The 15968-nt window shown below is 45.3% G+C and overlaps 1 protein-coding gene across 11 annotated transcripts; it reads right to left on the bottom strand.

Annotated features, from left to right (window-relative positions):
* Window positions 1-4337: 4337 nt before the first annotated feature.
* Window positions 4338-7864, bottom strand: LOC120707013 (proteasome activator subunit 4-like). Of its 11 annotated transcripts, none has more exons than XM_039991781.1 (7): window positions 7225-7864; window positions 6077-7114; window positions 5805-5932; window positions 5491-5705; window positions 5049-5250; window positions 4921-4969; window positions 4338-4717 (listed from the first exon to the last, which is right to left on the bottom strand). In XM_039991781.1, exons 2-7 carry the CDS (start codon window positions 6113-6115, stop codon window positions 4697-4699), a joined length of 654 nt encoding a protein of 217 aa, XP_039847715.1. In that variant the 5' UTR covers window positions 6116-7114; window positions 7225-7864; the 3' UTR covers window positions 4338-4696. The 11 variants fall into 11 exon arrangements, 7 of the variants coding, with proteins under 7 accessions (XP_039847715.1, XP_039847711.1, XP_039847710.1 ...); XM_039991777.1 differs by lacking the exon at window positions 4921-4969 and having other exon boundaries at window positions 6077-6852; window positions 6986-7114; window positions 7225-7859; XM_039991776.1 differs by lacking the exon at window positions 4921-4969 and having other exon boundaries at window positions 6077-6852; window positions 6973-7114; window positions 7225-7859.
* Window positions 7865-15968: the final 8104 nt, after the last annotated feature.

Genomic DNA, 15968 nt, shown 5'->3' on the forward strand with positions numbered 1-15968 from the left:
GAGGGGGTTCTCATCACGTGGGAGAGGGCAGATTTGGGCTGGCGCCCAGATTTGGGCAACAGAGGTTTTGAATTTATTAAAATTTTGGTAGAACACTATGATGTGGAATGAATATAGATGATAAAAATTCAGGACCATTCTTATGTAAACTAAAGACTATTATATTGTTAACAGTATAATACAGATGACAAAAAGTGAAGACCATTCATGTGTACCCTCTTTTGAAGTATTTCTTTTTTAATAACAAAGTACGACACCCTTGTGAAGTAACATGCAAATTTATTGACTTATAGACCCCCAAGAGATTTTTCACATGTAATTGACATCATATGAGGTGTCATCTATGACTTTCAAGAATTTTCAAAAAGATTTGGTATTTTCTATCATTTAATTGAATTTCTCCATGTGTTTACAACAAAAAATGGTAATAATACCTAAATCTTCTCAAAAAATAACACAACTTGACATGGGATCATTGTTTGGATATATAAGGTTGGAAAAAAGTTTCATGTGCTTTTGGAAAAAGCAGAGCTTACATGTTCACAAAATGGATACTTCAGAGTATCCGGACATATATCCGGAGTTTTTGGCTTGTCGATCGGATGTCCGAACATTTGTCCGGAGTACTCTGAGTATCTGGGTTATCGATTGGATGTCCGAACATATGTATACCCGGAGTATTCGGGTTGGCGAGCCGAGCCAGACGTGTTTTGCAGTTTTCAATTCAAACTTCTATCTCCAAATTACCACATAATAAATATAATAATATCTAAATGGGGTCAGAAAATTCTAAAAATTGAGTTGACAATATATTTTTGGTCTATAAGCTTACCGTAAAAAACTTAGATGGTTTTGATAAAGGGAGATTATAGATTGTTTACAAAATGATACAACCCCTCACATAGTTTCCTACAATTCAAGTCATACTTTGAGATTTGAATAGCTCATAAACTTTTTAAACTCGTATGTACCTCAAATTTGGACATAATCTTATATTTACCGTAATATTAGAAAATATAAAATTATATCACTAATTGTTATGCAGAAACATATATTTTTATTGTCTACTTGGGTGGAAGAAAAATAAGAGATACGTACAAGATCTAAAAAAATAGTTAACATTCAAACAAACACCATCAAATGAAAGTTCATGATTTTAGAAAAAATTAGAAAAAAAACCATCAAATTTGAAGTTTATATGAGGGAGAAATACCAATAACAAAATTTAACTCTGGATTAAAAAGAGAAAGATAAACCATACCTGTGTTCATCATGTAAACCTAATTCACTCTTATGTTTGTTATTTAATTTTATTCGCATCACTGCTTACCCAAACTAAAGAGTGGTCTGATGGTAAGACAGGTTGTAGCCTCACGTGAGGTCACGGGTTCGATTCCTTCCATCGTTAATTTTTTTCTCATTTTAACTCATGGCCCCCGGGCCCCTGCCTCCTCCGCACCCGTGCCTCCCCGCCGCCGCGCCACTAGGCCACACCAGACCAAACCCACCCCGTCCCCGCCGCCGCTGTGCGCCTCGTGGTCTTCCTTTTCGCTGCCCGCGTCGTGCTCGTGGCCCTCGCCGCCGCGGTTCTAGCTGTCGAGATTGCCGTGGATGGCTCCACCCCCACCTCCTCCCCGCTCCGCCGCTTCAGGACACAGCTCCACGGACGCCACGCACCAGCCGGGGACTCCTCCGCAGGTGCCGACCTCGGCCTCTCCAAATCCGGCGTGTTCCCCACTGGCGCTGCCTCGATCCGGCCAGGCTCAGCCCTCGCCCCCAGCTATCGCCTAGCTCCGGCCTGGTCGGGCCCTCCCACGACGACGCACCGGCCCTCCTTCAACGCCGGGGAGATGGCGCCGTCGATGTTGCCGGTGTCGGCCAGGTCGTCCACCTCCTCCGTCCAACAGGCCACCCTGTCCATGGGCGACGGTCTAGGCTGGGCAGAGGCGATCTCAGAGTGCACGTCCACGTTGTGCCTCGCCGCCACCTCCCTCGGGCCAGGACGACTTTAAGTTCGCCGCCTCCGCACTCCAGACATGCAGCCATCCAGCCCTCCGGTCATGCTGCCGTGGATTGGAGTGTGATGCTGCAAATTGATTTGTTGCAGTCCGTGTATTAGAATGAAAAAGATTGCAGGTTGATCATTTTCTTTGTTGGCTATCGTCAGATTGCAGATTGCTGGATGTCCAGCTCATTGGGAGACAGTCAAGTTGATCATGGCAGATTGCTCATTCACAACAAAAAAGGACCTCTGCAACTGGTGCCCTGAGGTATAATGGCCAATGGCTTCTAAATTGTTCAGAATCATTCTTGCTGTTAGATTAATATTGATTAATTCCATCCCATTGTCCATATGTTGTATGCACAATACACGTAGTTTCCTCATTTTCTTCTCAGTTAATGACAGCGCTGCAGGAGAGATCTCAAACTGTACTACTAACTATCTTCTACCATTTAAGAAAGATCTTGCTGCAATAAGATTTTGTTTAAGTTGAAACAGAACTGAATTGCAGAGCATAAGTTCAGCTTGGTTTCTATAATTAATGGCAAGGGATTATCCTGAAATACAATAGTTGTTTAAGAATATTACCCTGCCAGAAGAACCATTTTGTTTATGAATATTTCTAGCTAGCAAGGAGCTACTTGTTCAGGCTACTCTAGGTAGCATGTTCAAGAAGTCAGAATATTAAAAAAATTAAGATGCAAAACAAAGACAAAGTAATCTTTTCTCTGACTTTGATTGGATACAAAGATAAATTACAAAATCAACTTTTACAGCTTGCAGACACACATTGACATGAACAAATGTAAGAAGAGAAGAAGGGGGAAATGAAATCAAGCAAGCTGCTTCTGATCTCCCTGACGGCAAAAGGAGTGAGCAGCCGCTTGCTGCTACCTGGAGTAGTGGTCACTGAACCGCTTCCTCATGGATCTCTGCAATGAATATCTGTGTTCTTTACATTTCTCTATTTTTTTTGTCTTTCCAGATTGGTTTACCAGATTAAGTGTTTGTCACTATGTAATTTGATAAATTCATGTCATCTTGAGTAGAGCAGTGGTGTTACATGACCTGTTTCTCTTTTTTTTTCTAAATCATCATCAGAGATGTGTCTGACTGATATGCGTCACTTTGACGGTGCTGTACTGCAATAAAAAAAGATCATTTGCTGTGATGTTAGGGTCCACGAACTCATGCTTTTGTTCACAAGCTAAATGGCTCGTATGATCTATGACGAATGAATTCGTTGTTTTGTGACAATGAGTTGCCTTTCGTCATAATTTTTTAGTGCCTGAGCTCCGTCACCAATGATTTATGACAAACTCTAAAATTTCGTCATTGATAGACTATGTTAGATGACAAAATATGTGAACGTCACGAGGTAATCGTCATAGATAAGCAGATTTCTACTAGTGCCAGGCGGCGCCGTCTCCCTGCGCGCACGGCGAGGATTGCCGTGTGCACCACCACGCCCCTTCCCTCCCTGTCCCGGCCATTCCTTCGCAGCTAAGGAGCCCCAGCTCGCCCTCCTCCTCTCCTCCGCCTATAAAAGGGCAACGCGTCCTCCCCAGCCTCCCTACCCTCCCTGCACAGGCGCCACCAGCCACTATTAGCGCCACCGCCCGACTGCACGTGGAGCGCCCCTCTTCGGTGTCGTTTCCCCCAAATTGATCCCTCCACTACCTTCCTCGACCTACACTGAACCTCCCCAGCCCGAAACCCCCTTCCCCACGCCGCCGGCGAGCCATCGCCGCCCCTGCTGCACAGCAGCGCCGCCGCCTCCGGCCGCCCCAAGCCCAACCCGAGCCACCCACAGGTGCGCACTCGCCTCCTGATGCTCCTCCACCCCAGACCCCTCGACTCCGGAATCTGGCCGCCCGTCTCTCTCTGTTCCCCAACTCCAGCCAGGGACCTGATTACAAAAGAATTGTTGACACCAATTTTCGACACGTGTCAAGATCAAGATGGAAGAGGAGGAAGGTTGCCGATTCGGAAAGTGCCAGCACACGTACGGCGAGGAGATCGGCCGATAATGCCATTGCCGATGGGCCAGAGAATATTCCAAATTTGGTCGAAGATTCTAAGGATCTGGTTTTCGTTCGGTTTGATTTATTTAGGAAATATTTTTTCTTTTTTGTCAAGACTAGTAGGGTGCATGTGCGACACGCACATGTTTAAAGAATAATATTGTGAAAAAAATAATCACAATAAATTTTAGTTGCAACAAGCTTTTTTAAGAAACTATATATGGTAAAAACAAACATTAAAATCTCATTTGTGGTAAAAATAGACAACAAAATATAAAAATATATATAATTATAAAAACAGGCAAATGGCATGTGTGATAATTAGACAGATAATTATACAGGTAGTGGAGATGTGTGGCACGTGTCATAGAAAAATGTATTTATAAAATAATTTCATTACAAGAAATGACTACTAAAGAAATTAACCTTGTTTATCGATACTGTAGCAATCACTCTATATCAAGTATATAATGCTTCTTAAACTTGTACCCGTGCGTTGATACGGGTGAAATGAATTCCCTCCGTAAGCATCCACGTGCATAGTCATATATTTGATGTGGTAGCCAATGTCGACGTCGAGCCGGGAGCTGTCAAGCGCGAAGAGGTCCGGGTTGCTGACGCAGACCTTGAGTACCTTCCCACCGATCTTCTCCACAGCGACCATGAGCCATTATATATTGTCAGCCATAACCTGTGATGCTCATGTGGAATGAGATCTACAAGAGTAACTAAATTATCCCTATTAATATATTGCCATCTAAAATATTTTGTAAAATAGAGATTTCAGCATCTAGGTCTAATGGAGACAAAATTGAGAACTTCGATCACAATCCACATAGAAGAATCAGAATCCACAAACTTGAGTCTTTTAGCCTAGTGAATGCCATAGTTTACCAAAGCATCAATTACGCGAGTGTCATCAGTTCTTTCCTTTAGTAAGTGCATGTTTATAGAAATGCAATTGTGAGACTAAACATTTAATATTATCAAATGATACTTGATTATTTAAGAATAAACTTCACCTGCAAGCTATGTGCACAAATTCTGCAGACTTTTCACGCATTTCTGAGCTGCCAACAGTGCTACCAGCAGATCCTGCTATGAAGTATATGGGCTCCACTTCCTTCGACCTCTCATCTTTATATGATGGGCGCATTTCTGGCAACACCATGCACTGCAGAGAAGATGTGTTAGTTACTTTTAGGTGCTCCTTCTCATCTCCTGCTAAAAGAAAAAAAATTATAAGTAGGCTCCTGAGAAAATAATAACCAAATACTAAAAAGAGGATAACATAGCTGCATTGACTGCATAGTTTTTTCTTCTATTTTTTCTTTTTCTTTTTTTTGGGAGGGGGGGTGGGGGGGTTGCGTTGCTTAAGGTTGACATGAGATATTGATTTTTTTCTCCCAATGTGTAATCAAACAGAAAGAAAACAGAATGTCAATGGCCAGAAACCATAAATACCTGTCTTAGAATGAAGTTTTGTCTGACAAATAGTCAAAAGATCATCTAAAGCTGACTGCAAATGAAATTGTAGTAATTCGTTTGCACAAGAAAGTTCATCTTGACTGGGATCATGCCACTTTGGACAGAAATTAAGCATTTCAACCTCCCTACCCTGATGAGCTTTTGAACAGCCCCATGGTTTAATAATATTACCAGGCTGACAAGTGAATGGCCTACAAAAAATAAAAAAAACAGGATAATATAAGGTTCTTGGGTAAACGATTTATAGATCAGATGAGGAAACCATCTGGTGAACAAAGTCGTAAACATACTTGTACTGATCTATTGGATAATAGGAAACCAAATATGAATGAACGCAGGCACAACAAAGAAGCCCAACTTCGGAAGTAGCACCAGGGAGGATATTTGCATTAACAAACTTGGCAATTCTCTTCAGGGACTGTCAATTGCAAATGAAGGAAACGTGTGCACGATTGGAAATTCATATTTACTGGACAAGGAAGTGTAGAAACATTTAAATATGGAACAGTACTCTTTACCACAAATCAGCATTGCAAAAGAAAAGGTAAAAGACAAGACTTACATTTGAAAATATGGAACCAATTAACTGCATTGTAGCCATACACTAACCAACAATATTAGCCTTAACCAATTAGGTACCACCTCCAATATGCAAAATAAAAGCCATACATTTCGTTAGATTTTTTATGTATGTTCATGATCTTTATTTATCTCCAAAATCATAGATGCATTTCAATAAAAACCTTTGAGACTACTCAGATTAAAACAAGAGGATTACAACTCAGATTAAAATCACGGATGCATCTTAATAAATTTAATCAACAAATCGACCTACATTGGTTCGATAAGTCAAAACCACTCTGAAGAATAAAAAGAATATTGGTTAGCGACTAACATCCTATGGAAGAACGTTGGACCACAAGCAGCAGGGAAACTACGATAATTTTACTAATATATGCAACAGGTATTTACTAATAAATACATCCAATGGCAGGGCGGGCGCCTTGCCAGCCGGCTAACTCCCGTCGGCGATGGTGTTGAGCAGCGCAGTGGCCATGTCGGAGAGCTAGTCGAACTTGTGGTCCGCCCCGGTTATCGTCTTGCCCATGAAGCCCCCGAGTGCTGCGTCGCGACCGATCCCGGTGTCCCAGTGAGCAGCAGTAGCGCGCGTGGTGGCCCAGCTCTGCGGCGCCACGTCCCTGCACATGACCGCATCACCAGCTCCAACACCGCGCCATGCAGGAACCCGCATGCCCGCAGCACGTCCGGCGCGCCAGGTCGACGCCGCTGCCCTCGCCGTGGCATCCCCAGTCAAGGCGCCACTCACCGTGGCCAGGTCTGTGGCCATGAGAAGGTGCCCGTGCATTGAAGCTAGTTAATCGTGTCTGAAGGTGAATCAACAGGAGGACGCACAAGGAAACTAACTAATCCACAACTGTGCCTTTCATAGGCACTTACTCGAACAGGTTACCAGCACAGACATGGACGGCTAATGGGTTGCAGCAGCTGGTGGTGAACAGCGCGCCGGCGTGCTGGCTGTTGCTCTGACGTGGTTGTGCATCCCGCCAAGGGAACCATTGCTTAGGATACACCACCATTCCTTAAAGGTTGAAGCATGAAAGTAAGGAGGCCAGCATGCGAAATCATCCTGAAATAACCAAAAGGCATTGTCTGTAAAAAATAATTTTGGGAAGAAGAGTCTCTTCTTACCTTCCGTCACCAGTGGAGCCATGCTTGCCCTGCTCGCCGATGCCAACACTGCGACCATCCGGTCGTCGTCGATCCCATCTGCTCGTCCGTCTCAGGGGAGGACGCGTCGCAGGAAACAGCGAGGGTGCGCAGGAGGTACTCGCGCACTGCGTGTGTGGATCCGTGGTGGGGGCAGGTCGAACGTGACGAAGACGGCGACGACGGCAGCGGCCGCACGTGAGGGATCGGGAGGGGAGGGAGGAAAGGGCGCGCGACAGGGAAGCAACCGTGGAGGGAGGAGCCGGCGGGAAGGCTGGCTGGGGAAGCCGGCCACGCCCCTGCGCATCCGTTCAGCCGCGTCCGCTGGCCGCTGCGGCAGCGAGGCCTCCCACACCCGCTGCGGCGGGAACCCGACGAGACTGAGGGCACGGCGCGGCGGGTCGAAGACCTCAAAGCCAATGGAAATCGTCCGTCATATCCCCGCGATGACGCAGAGGTCCCGCACGGCGCGGCGCAGGGGCATCCTCGCCGGGCGCAGCGGCGGCGAGGAGCACACCGTCACGGCGGCGGATGGAAAGGGAATCGGGGAGAGGATCGAGAGGGGCGCTGCAGATAAGGAAATGGAGGGGAGCGGGTAACCCAGGGCGGGAACGCGCAGGCGGGTAAGCGCTGCGTGCGGTGAAAAAAGATCCAGAGATTTGGCAGAGATTTCGTCTGTTTCGGTCTGCAGCTGTACTAAGGGTCTGACACGTAGGGTCACCTGTGAGAGGTACATGTGCTTTTTTTTACCTGCTAATTTCAATTGTTTATATATATATAAATAGATGTGCTAGGACTTATTCGTTTAGGCTATAAATAATATTTGTACAGAACTTGAGAAGATTTGATACACATCTAATAAACAAACTTTTACAATTCTCTTGCAATTTACTCGGCTCGGTTGTGCACGCTGGGAAGCAAAAGGCAAGGCCTATCGGCCCGATCAGCGCCTGCCCACGTCGAGCATGGCCACGGCATGAACGCGGCATCACGGCCACGATGTGCGATGCCTGTGCATGACAAGGCTAGGGCTAAAACAGGGTAGAGACACCGAGATGGAATGCGACGGCTGCAAAGTGAACCAGCCTACGACATCGCATGCGGTGTGCGTGGATGTGGTTTAGTGGTTTCCTGCAAGGTGTTCGGCAAAATGCCAAGGGACACCTGTCGGTGCTCGATGGCGTTGGAGGCGGCATGTGTGCGTGCAACGATGCCAGGGCGGCGTTTCAGGCGATGGTGCACCGCGTGGCGAGGTTGTGTGTGCGTGCGAGCTGTGTGGCTGCGCACCGTGAGTGCTCGACGAAATGCCAACAAGGGCTCATCTTGTCGCGAACGCGACGAAATAGCTGTGTTCGTCTCCATAAGGTCATGGCAAGGCTCGTTTTCAATGTGTGCGTTCCAAGGGGCCAGAAAAGGTGCGGCCTTGGGCTGTCCCCTTGGGCGTGCGCGGCTCTGGTGCAGACATACGGCGATGGCAGGCTGCGGGTTTGCGCACGGAGCAAGGCGTCGGGCTCCTGCAGGAAACGGGGACAGGGTGTCCTATGGGCTCACTACGAGAGGGCTCATCAACGGCGAACGCGCACGTCGGCAGTACAAAGGAGGCAAGGAAACAGGCAGCATCGATGGTGGCCTACCAGTTTGGCTCGAGGACGGAGGGATGACGGCGCCTTTATGATTTGCAGTAGGGGCGAGCCGGGGCTGTGCAGGCAGCGCATGGACATCAATGTCGTCGTACTGGGCGCTGGCTTGGCGAAGCTCCGTTGGCGATGACGGTTCCGGCGTCGCCCTCCTCCTTGGCTTGACGGCGGCATGGTCCAGGGTACTGGCGGTGCTCCTCCTTCCTGCTGGTGACGGTGTCACGCTCCGGTGGCAGGCGGCTGCTTCTCGGCCCTCCTCCCCTCCCCCTTCTTCTTCTTCTCTACTTCTTCTCTCCCTTCTCTTGGCCTTCCATTTCTCTGGTGGCGGTGCACAAGGAAAAGAGCCTGAGGGCTTCTAGGGTTTGTGGCGGCAGCGATAGGGCCTTTATAGGCGGAGCGACTCTAGGGTTTAGGGTGAGGATGTCGAGGATTTAGCCGGCGGGGCTCGGTGGATGCAAGGGGGTACGTGGCGTCCATCCCACGGTCGCGCGCGCTGGGCTACGATTTGGATGCGTGGAGCAAGCGATCAAGGGCAGGAGCGGCGGTCTCCACGACTTGTCGCGAAGCGAGGAAGGCTACGCCGTGCGAGCGGGCGAGCGAGCAGAGCAAAAGCAGCAGCGGGCGGCATGCGTCGAGGGGAAAGATTAAGGGGAACAGGGGCACCTGCTAGATGGGGCCCGGCTGTCAGCGTTAGGAGGCGAAGAATAGAGGGAGGAGGCGTGGTGTCGGCTGATGCTGGGTTGTGCTAGCTGGGCCGGCTCTGGGCCGCGCGGGTGAGTAGACCAGAAAGGCCAAGGGGGTTGGGCTGAGTTGGGTTTAAAAGGATGCTTTGTTTTCCTTTTGGCTGGGCTGGATCTGGATAGGGCTTTTGGTCTTGGGCCGCGGAATGGGTCACGAGTTAGGGCCAAGGTTTAGAAGGGGCCCACATAGGGTAGTTAGCATTTGAAATTAAATTGTGGGGCACACCTCAATTTAATTTCCAGACAAATTTTCAAACGAGGAAATAAATCCAAGTCGAATTCGAATTAAACAAGGTTGTTGCAAAGGAATCCATATAACTCCACGTGTTTCCACACTAACAATTTAATTCCTTAATTTAAAACAAAATTTTAATTTACTAGGAATTTAGGGAGGTAGAATTCCTACTTAAATGAATTTACTACAGCACCACCACAATTTTTTTTGGAATTCATATTTTTTGACTCTTTAACATTCCGAAAAAATTTGGGATGTTACAATGAGAGTCTCTCAACACCAAAATCTGAGCCTTCATCTTTCACATCCCAATATTCGTCTGTTGAGCCCTCTCTCAAACCACAAACATCGAAGGAAGAAGAAATACAACCTTCGGAGTTCTCTTATGGATTTGAGGATGATCCATCTGGAAACAACAAGAACACCTCGAATTTCCATGATGCCCAATTAAGGAAGGAACCCTCTTCTATCCATACTGACCAATTGTAAAATCTCCTGACAGAACCTTCCCTCAATTCTACGGTACCTCCTTCTCCTCTCGATCCTCTTAACGAACCATTTCTCAAGGAGGTCATAAAGGAGGAATGGTTAGATGGAATGAGATGCTTTTCCGAAGACGTTTGGACGAGTACACCCTCTATCATCATTCCATGTTCTATAGCGTATACTCTTTTGGGCGATGTTATGCTAAGACCATCCGACAAGCTACTCAAAAGTTGTCCCTTTGGACACATTCTTGAATGTCGGGGGGTCGCAAGTGCCGTTTCGCTAACCTTAGACAAAATCGAGGTACACCTAGACTTTCATATCTTCGATACCCTCGATTTTGATCTTCTCATAGGCTACCCACTTGAAAGTTTGCTCACATCTCATCAAGGGAGCCTAGCTGAACTGCTTAGGAAAACTGCTTTTGCCACTGCTACTTCTTACTCAGAAAATCTTTTGGCAAAGCCCATTCCCAAGCAGAACACGCTCGAGGAGATGATGCACTCCGTTCGTGTCATCCGAGCTCGTTCTCTTGGAAGTGGAATCTTCTAAAGAGTACGACTCGGATGATAGCCTTCACTTTTGTGAAGATGAACATTCATCATCCCCTCGATTGAGTTTGAGCCTCTTCCCGCTGGCCCAAAATATATTGTTCTCGACCTTGATCGAGATGCAACCATGAGCTTCCACAATGAATCTCTTGAGATGGAGAATCAATGGGCTATTGGCACCTACCAACGTCACCACTAATTGACCAGCGATGACGCCTGCAGATGCCAACACTACTAAATTTCCCCCTATAACTGAAAGAAACTAGGATGTCGCCCAGGGGGGGGGGTGAATAGGCGTTTCAACAAATTCTGCAAATGACAACACTTAGACAAAATGTATCTCTGAGTAAGTTCTCCCGGTCTTACTCCGTATTTTGTATCCACCTCGGAGGAATATATCTTTGAGGAAGTTCCTCGTCTCAACTTCAGTTTCTGCCTAGCTTTACTTTCCACTTTAGTTACTTATTTAGTTACTTCCGTTGATTTGCGGGATCCTGAGTCTGCGTAAGTAGCAAGTTCTACTTATTTGAGGTTGCTTTCAATCTAAGTACATGGTAGGAGCAAATAGCTTGAGAATTGTGGGAGAGGTGCCCAGGCTTGGCTAGCTATCTCAGGTTGTGTTCCACCCCATGGTACCGTTATAGTAGGCTGCAGGTGGTGACAGCCCTGTCCGTCCCTCGCGTTCGAGTGTTTTCTTAGCAGTAGTTGCCTGTTGCCATTGGACTCCCCTCTCATCCCTTTCTGAAGTCCTTCCTCTTCTAGCCGCCGAAGCAGATCAAGTTAGTAGTTAGCTCGTTAACTATGTAGAGTAGTAGGTTATCTGGAGTTAGGTCCTCTTCCCTATTACCACTTCTCTCTCGGTATGTCCGGTTGAATAGTTCTAGATCTGGTCAAAGCTTTACCGTTCCTTGGATTCGATATCTCAAGTATACTCCCTGGTGAAAGCTACAATCGGTCTCTGTGCGCTTGCGGAGTAATTCATTTAGGCTAAGGAGTGCCAACATCAGCACACTTAGACAAAATTGAAAGGACCTCGAATGTCGCCTAGAGGAGGGGTGGTGAATAGGCATTTCAACAAATTCTGCAAATTACAACACTTAGACAAAATGTCAGCACACTGACTGGTCAAACTGGTAAGGCAAACCGGTCAGACCAGTCTAACACATAGAATGGCTGACAAACCAGACAACCGATCAGACCGGTTTGAGTGACCGGTTAGACCAGTCAGCTGTAGAACCTGCACAAATATCAGAGTAATCCCCTCCTCAAGCTCTAGCACAATTATAACTTGGTTTAAAGCTTCTGCAAGTGATATCAAGTATATTTCAAGTCCCTCCACACACAGAAACAACACACCAAAGTAGATTGATGCGGAATTACAAATAAAATGCTAGAACACAAGTTGTGAGGCAAACCAAAAATGAGATACGAGGATTTGTTTCCCGAAGTTCAGATTCACCAAAGCGAATCCTACGTTTCCTTTGAATAACTCGTTGGGTATGAGTCTGTTTCAACTTGATCCTGTGAGTTGGGTGTTTGTCAGACCTGGGGCAACGGGACTGCTCATGGGTGTCAAATATTCTTGAGTAGGGAGTAGCACATGGATATGCCCTACCTCTATAGTAACTACTCAAATAGCAGTAGGACTAGTTGATGTATAAGGAAACTACCCGACCTCATCGGATTAGGACTCTAACAATACTCGACTAGGAGTTTCCGTGTAACCCTATTTCCCCAGATTATATAAGGGCGGGCAGGGACCCCTCCAAAGCAGACGATACACATCGAACAACACATAAGGTAATACAAACCACCACACAGGACGTAGGGTATTACACTCCGGAGGCCTGAACCTGTCTAAATCTTTGTGTTCCTTGCACCATCGCATTCTGATCCCGACGAGTCCCTGCCTATAATCAATCTCCTCGGGGTATACCTCGGAGAGCTTGGCGGCTAAACACCGACAGCTGGCGAGCTAGGTAGGGGGCTTCGCCAATGATCGATAGAAGAATTCGATGGCACCCGTCGACGACAACACAGTGCCCGCTAAAGGCACCACTTTCTACGTGGGTTCCTGGGTTTTCGTTGCCAATGGCTCGGGTGGCTTCGACAGCCGTCTGATTGATCCTAACGCACTGGAAGCCTCAGAAGCTGCGCGACGTCAAGAAATCGATAACTTCGTTGATCAACTCGACGAAGTCGAACTCCCAATCCATGTCAACGAAGTCCGGAATCAACTCGATTTTGACTCACCTACGCCAAAAACTCTTTCAGAGATGGAAGAGGACTTGAACAAACTCCTGGAAATCACAAGACAGGAAACCATCATTAATTGAGAGGCTCCCTTGTCTGGATCCCGATAGGACATTGTTCAAGCAGAGCTACCAACCAACATGGTTTCATCAATAACGATTGGGAATTATCTCAAGGACTTGATGGCCATTCAATGCCCTCGAGTAGACAATTCTGAGCTACTCGACAGGATCGATCGTGTCTCTAACAGTATTGCAGGCTGCATCAATCTTGCAAAATCAGCCCTCCGAAAGAGAAAATCAAGTGTCAGCTACAAGAAAACTAATCCACAGATAGAACATACATGCAACATCTTCTCATGCCTTGATCACATTGATAAGAAGATTACTCAATGCATAAAACTGGCAGAAGACACGCTCAACGCAAATGGACTCGATGATCAAGAGTATCCAGAATTCGTTAATCCCTGGGCATCAAGTCAATCGGATTTTGAACAAGACCAAGCATTCATCGATTACCTCGACGAACTCGACGGGTCGATCTCTGAAGACAAGCTGTGGAAGAACCGCCAAAATTAATCCGGCTAAAGTGCATTAACCCTAACCATTATAGATGAAACAATTAATTCACACTTCAAACGGAGTAATCTGACAGTCTGTCGGGTAAAATCCCGATAAAACCACTATATTTCAGATCGAAACAACATACCTCACTCGAAGGTGAGCCCAGAGATTACAATAGCCATAACTTTTATAACAAAAATTTCAATAGTAAAAGTCATTACAAACTGAGTTTGAGAATTTAAATAGGGCACCTCAGAAATTTGAAAGTAGATAAGTACTTCAGAGTTTATAAACAGCGGGAAAGTAAACGATATCTAGCGTTGATATATGACATCATGATGAAGCCCGTACATGACATCAATCTCACCAGGCACCTGAAAACAAAGTCAAAAGCAAGACTGAGTATACTAATACTCAGCAAGGCTGACACGACTAAGGGTATATAATATCCCTTTAGCTAGACATGCAAGGCTTGTGAAGGCTCTGGGGTTTCTTTTGCTAAAAAGCAACAAATAGTAGGTCCTTAATTTCAAGTTTTAGCTGTCAAATTCTAGTTTTATTAGCCATTCTAGATTTGCACCTATCTATTCAAGCATGTAGAGAATTAATTTCATCCAACCATATTGAGTATCATATTGTTCCACTTCTTACTCTATGTGGCAAAGGGGTCAAGCAGTCTCAATATCCGCGAGAAACGGACAATTCTGAAACGAATTTCCAACCTTGCAAGGGTAAACCTAACACACATGCTTGGAGCACTGATGAGTCACTCCTAAGCAACCGTTTGCTTCTCATTCCGGTTCATGGATCAGGGCCACTCTCCCTGACTACAGAGAATCGCTCTTCTCTGCACCCGTGGTCGATTGCGCAACCTATCATAGATTTCAACATAAATTAACTTCCTATCTCTAAAAGAGAGTGGGAGGTATGTCCATTTGCCGGGCCGAGAAGTTACTAGGCTTACCGCGTACCATATTTACGGCATGTGGCTAGTACTTTCAAACGCTTAATCACTGCTACCACACACTGCAGCCTTATCAAATTTTATCAACACAGACGGATTTCCACCATGAAACTTGTAACCCAATCCGTCCATGTTCCTTATAGTGATTACAAGAAAGTAAACAATCAACTCCTATAAAGCTCGCGAGTGACAGGCAATCACTCGACTTTTACCGGTCCTATTAGCATAGCATCTAGTACGGACTCAGTTTTTAGTGTTCAATCAATAGGAACCTAGAATTATGCATCTAAGGTTTTCAATCAATTCCAATAACTTAAATGCACAAATAAATAATAACAATAAGTTGCATAATTTAAAATAATGGGATTATGCACCGGGGCTTGCCTTCAGTGGTGTCTAGAGAGTTAGTAAGCTTTGGTCCTTCCGAATCTGGGTTTGGGACTTCAGTTAATTCCGCAATGTTGGCCTGGACTTCAGAAAAATCCTCATCTGGTTCCTGGATGAGTTTGTACATTCCGTTTGCTAGCGATATTGTTTCTATATGCAATGCAGTAGTTGGAATTAGTGAAGTGCTTAAGTATAGCTTTCCTTCACTAAAAAGTTGTTATCCAATAAAGTAAACATTTAAGACCAAGCTTAAAAGTGTTACTTTACTGGGCAATCATTTATAGAGTAAAAGTGAAAATAATAGATTTCATAAAATAGCATGGAAAAGGGGTTTTTATTTCCACACAATAAACAATAAAAAGGATTTTTTAAAAAAATTTGAAGAAGATAAGCAATACATCAAAAGAAAGCACAACAAGATCTATTTATATGTCAAGTTCCAGACATAACTAGAGATTGAAACTTCATGGACATGACATACTACTCAGCAGTAGTTCTCAAGAATATTTTCATAAATTTTTTTATAAGCAATAACTTGCCTGAATGAAATAATCCTATCAAACAAGCATAAATCTAAACCTAGTGCTAGACAGAGCTACTATTGCTGCAAAAATTACGAAAGCTTACACATGGCAAGTAGAGGCAAGCATAAAAATTTCAGCTACAAAAACTAATAGGAACAAGCCTCACAAAATAAACATGAATCAAGCATCATATATCAAAAATATTTAAGAACCCATGCTAGAGGCTAGTACTGGGCCAACAAAATTTATACAGTCCTACTCGTAGCATGGACAACACATGTTCCAAAGATCACAAACAACACAGTATTGGAATATGAGATATAAATAAAGCATGAATTTCCAAGCATTTAAAATAAAACACATGAAATAACAAGTAAAATCAGGTA

This window comes from Panicum virgatum, chromosome 5K, assembly GCF_016808335.1.
Source record: "Panicum virgatum strain AP13 chromosome 5K, P.virgatum_v5, whole genome shotgun sequence".
In the NCBI taxonomy this organism is placed as follows: domain Eukaryota; kingdom Viridiplantae; phylum Streptophyta; class Magnoliopsida; order Poales; family Poaceae; genus Panicum; species Panicum virgatum.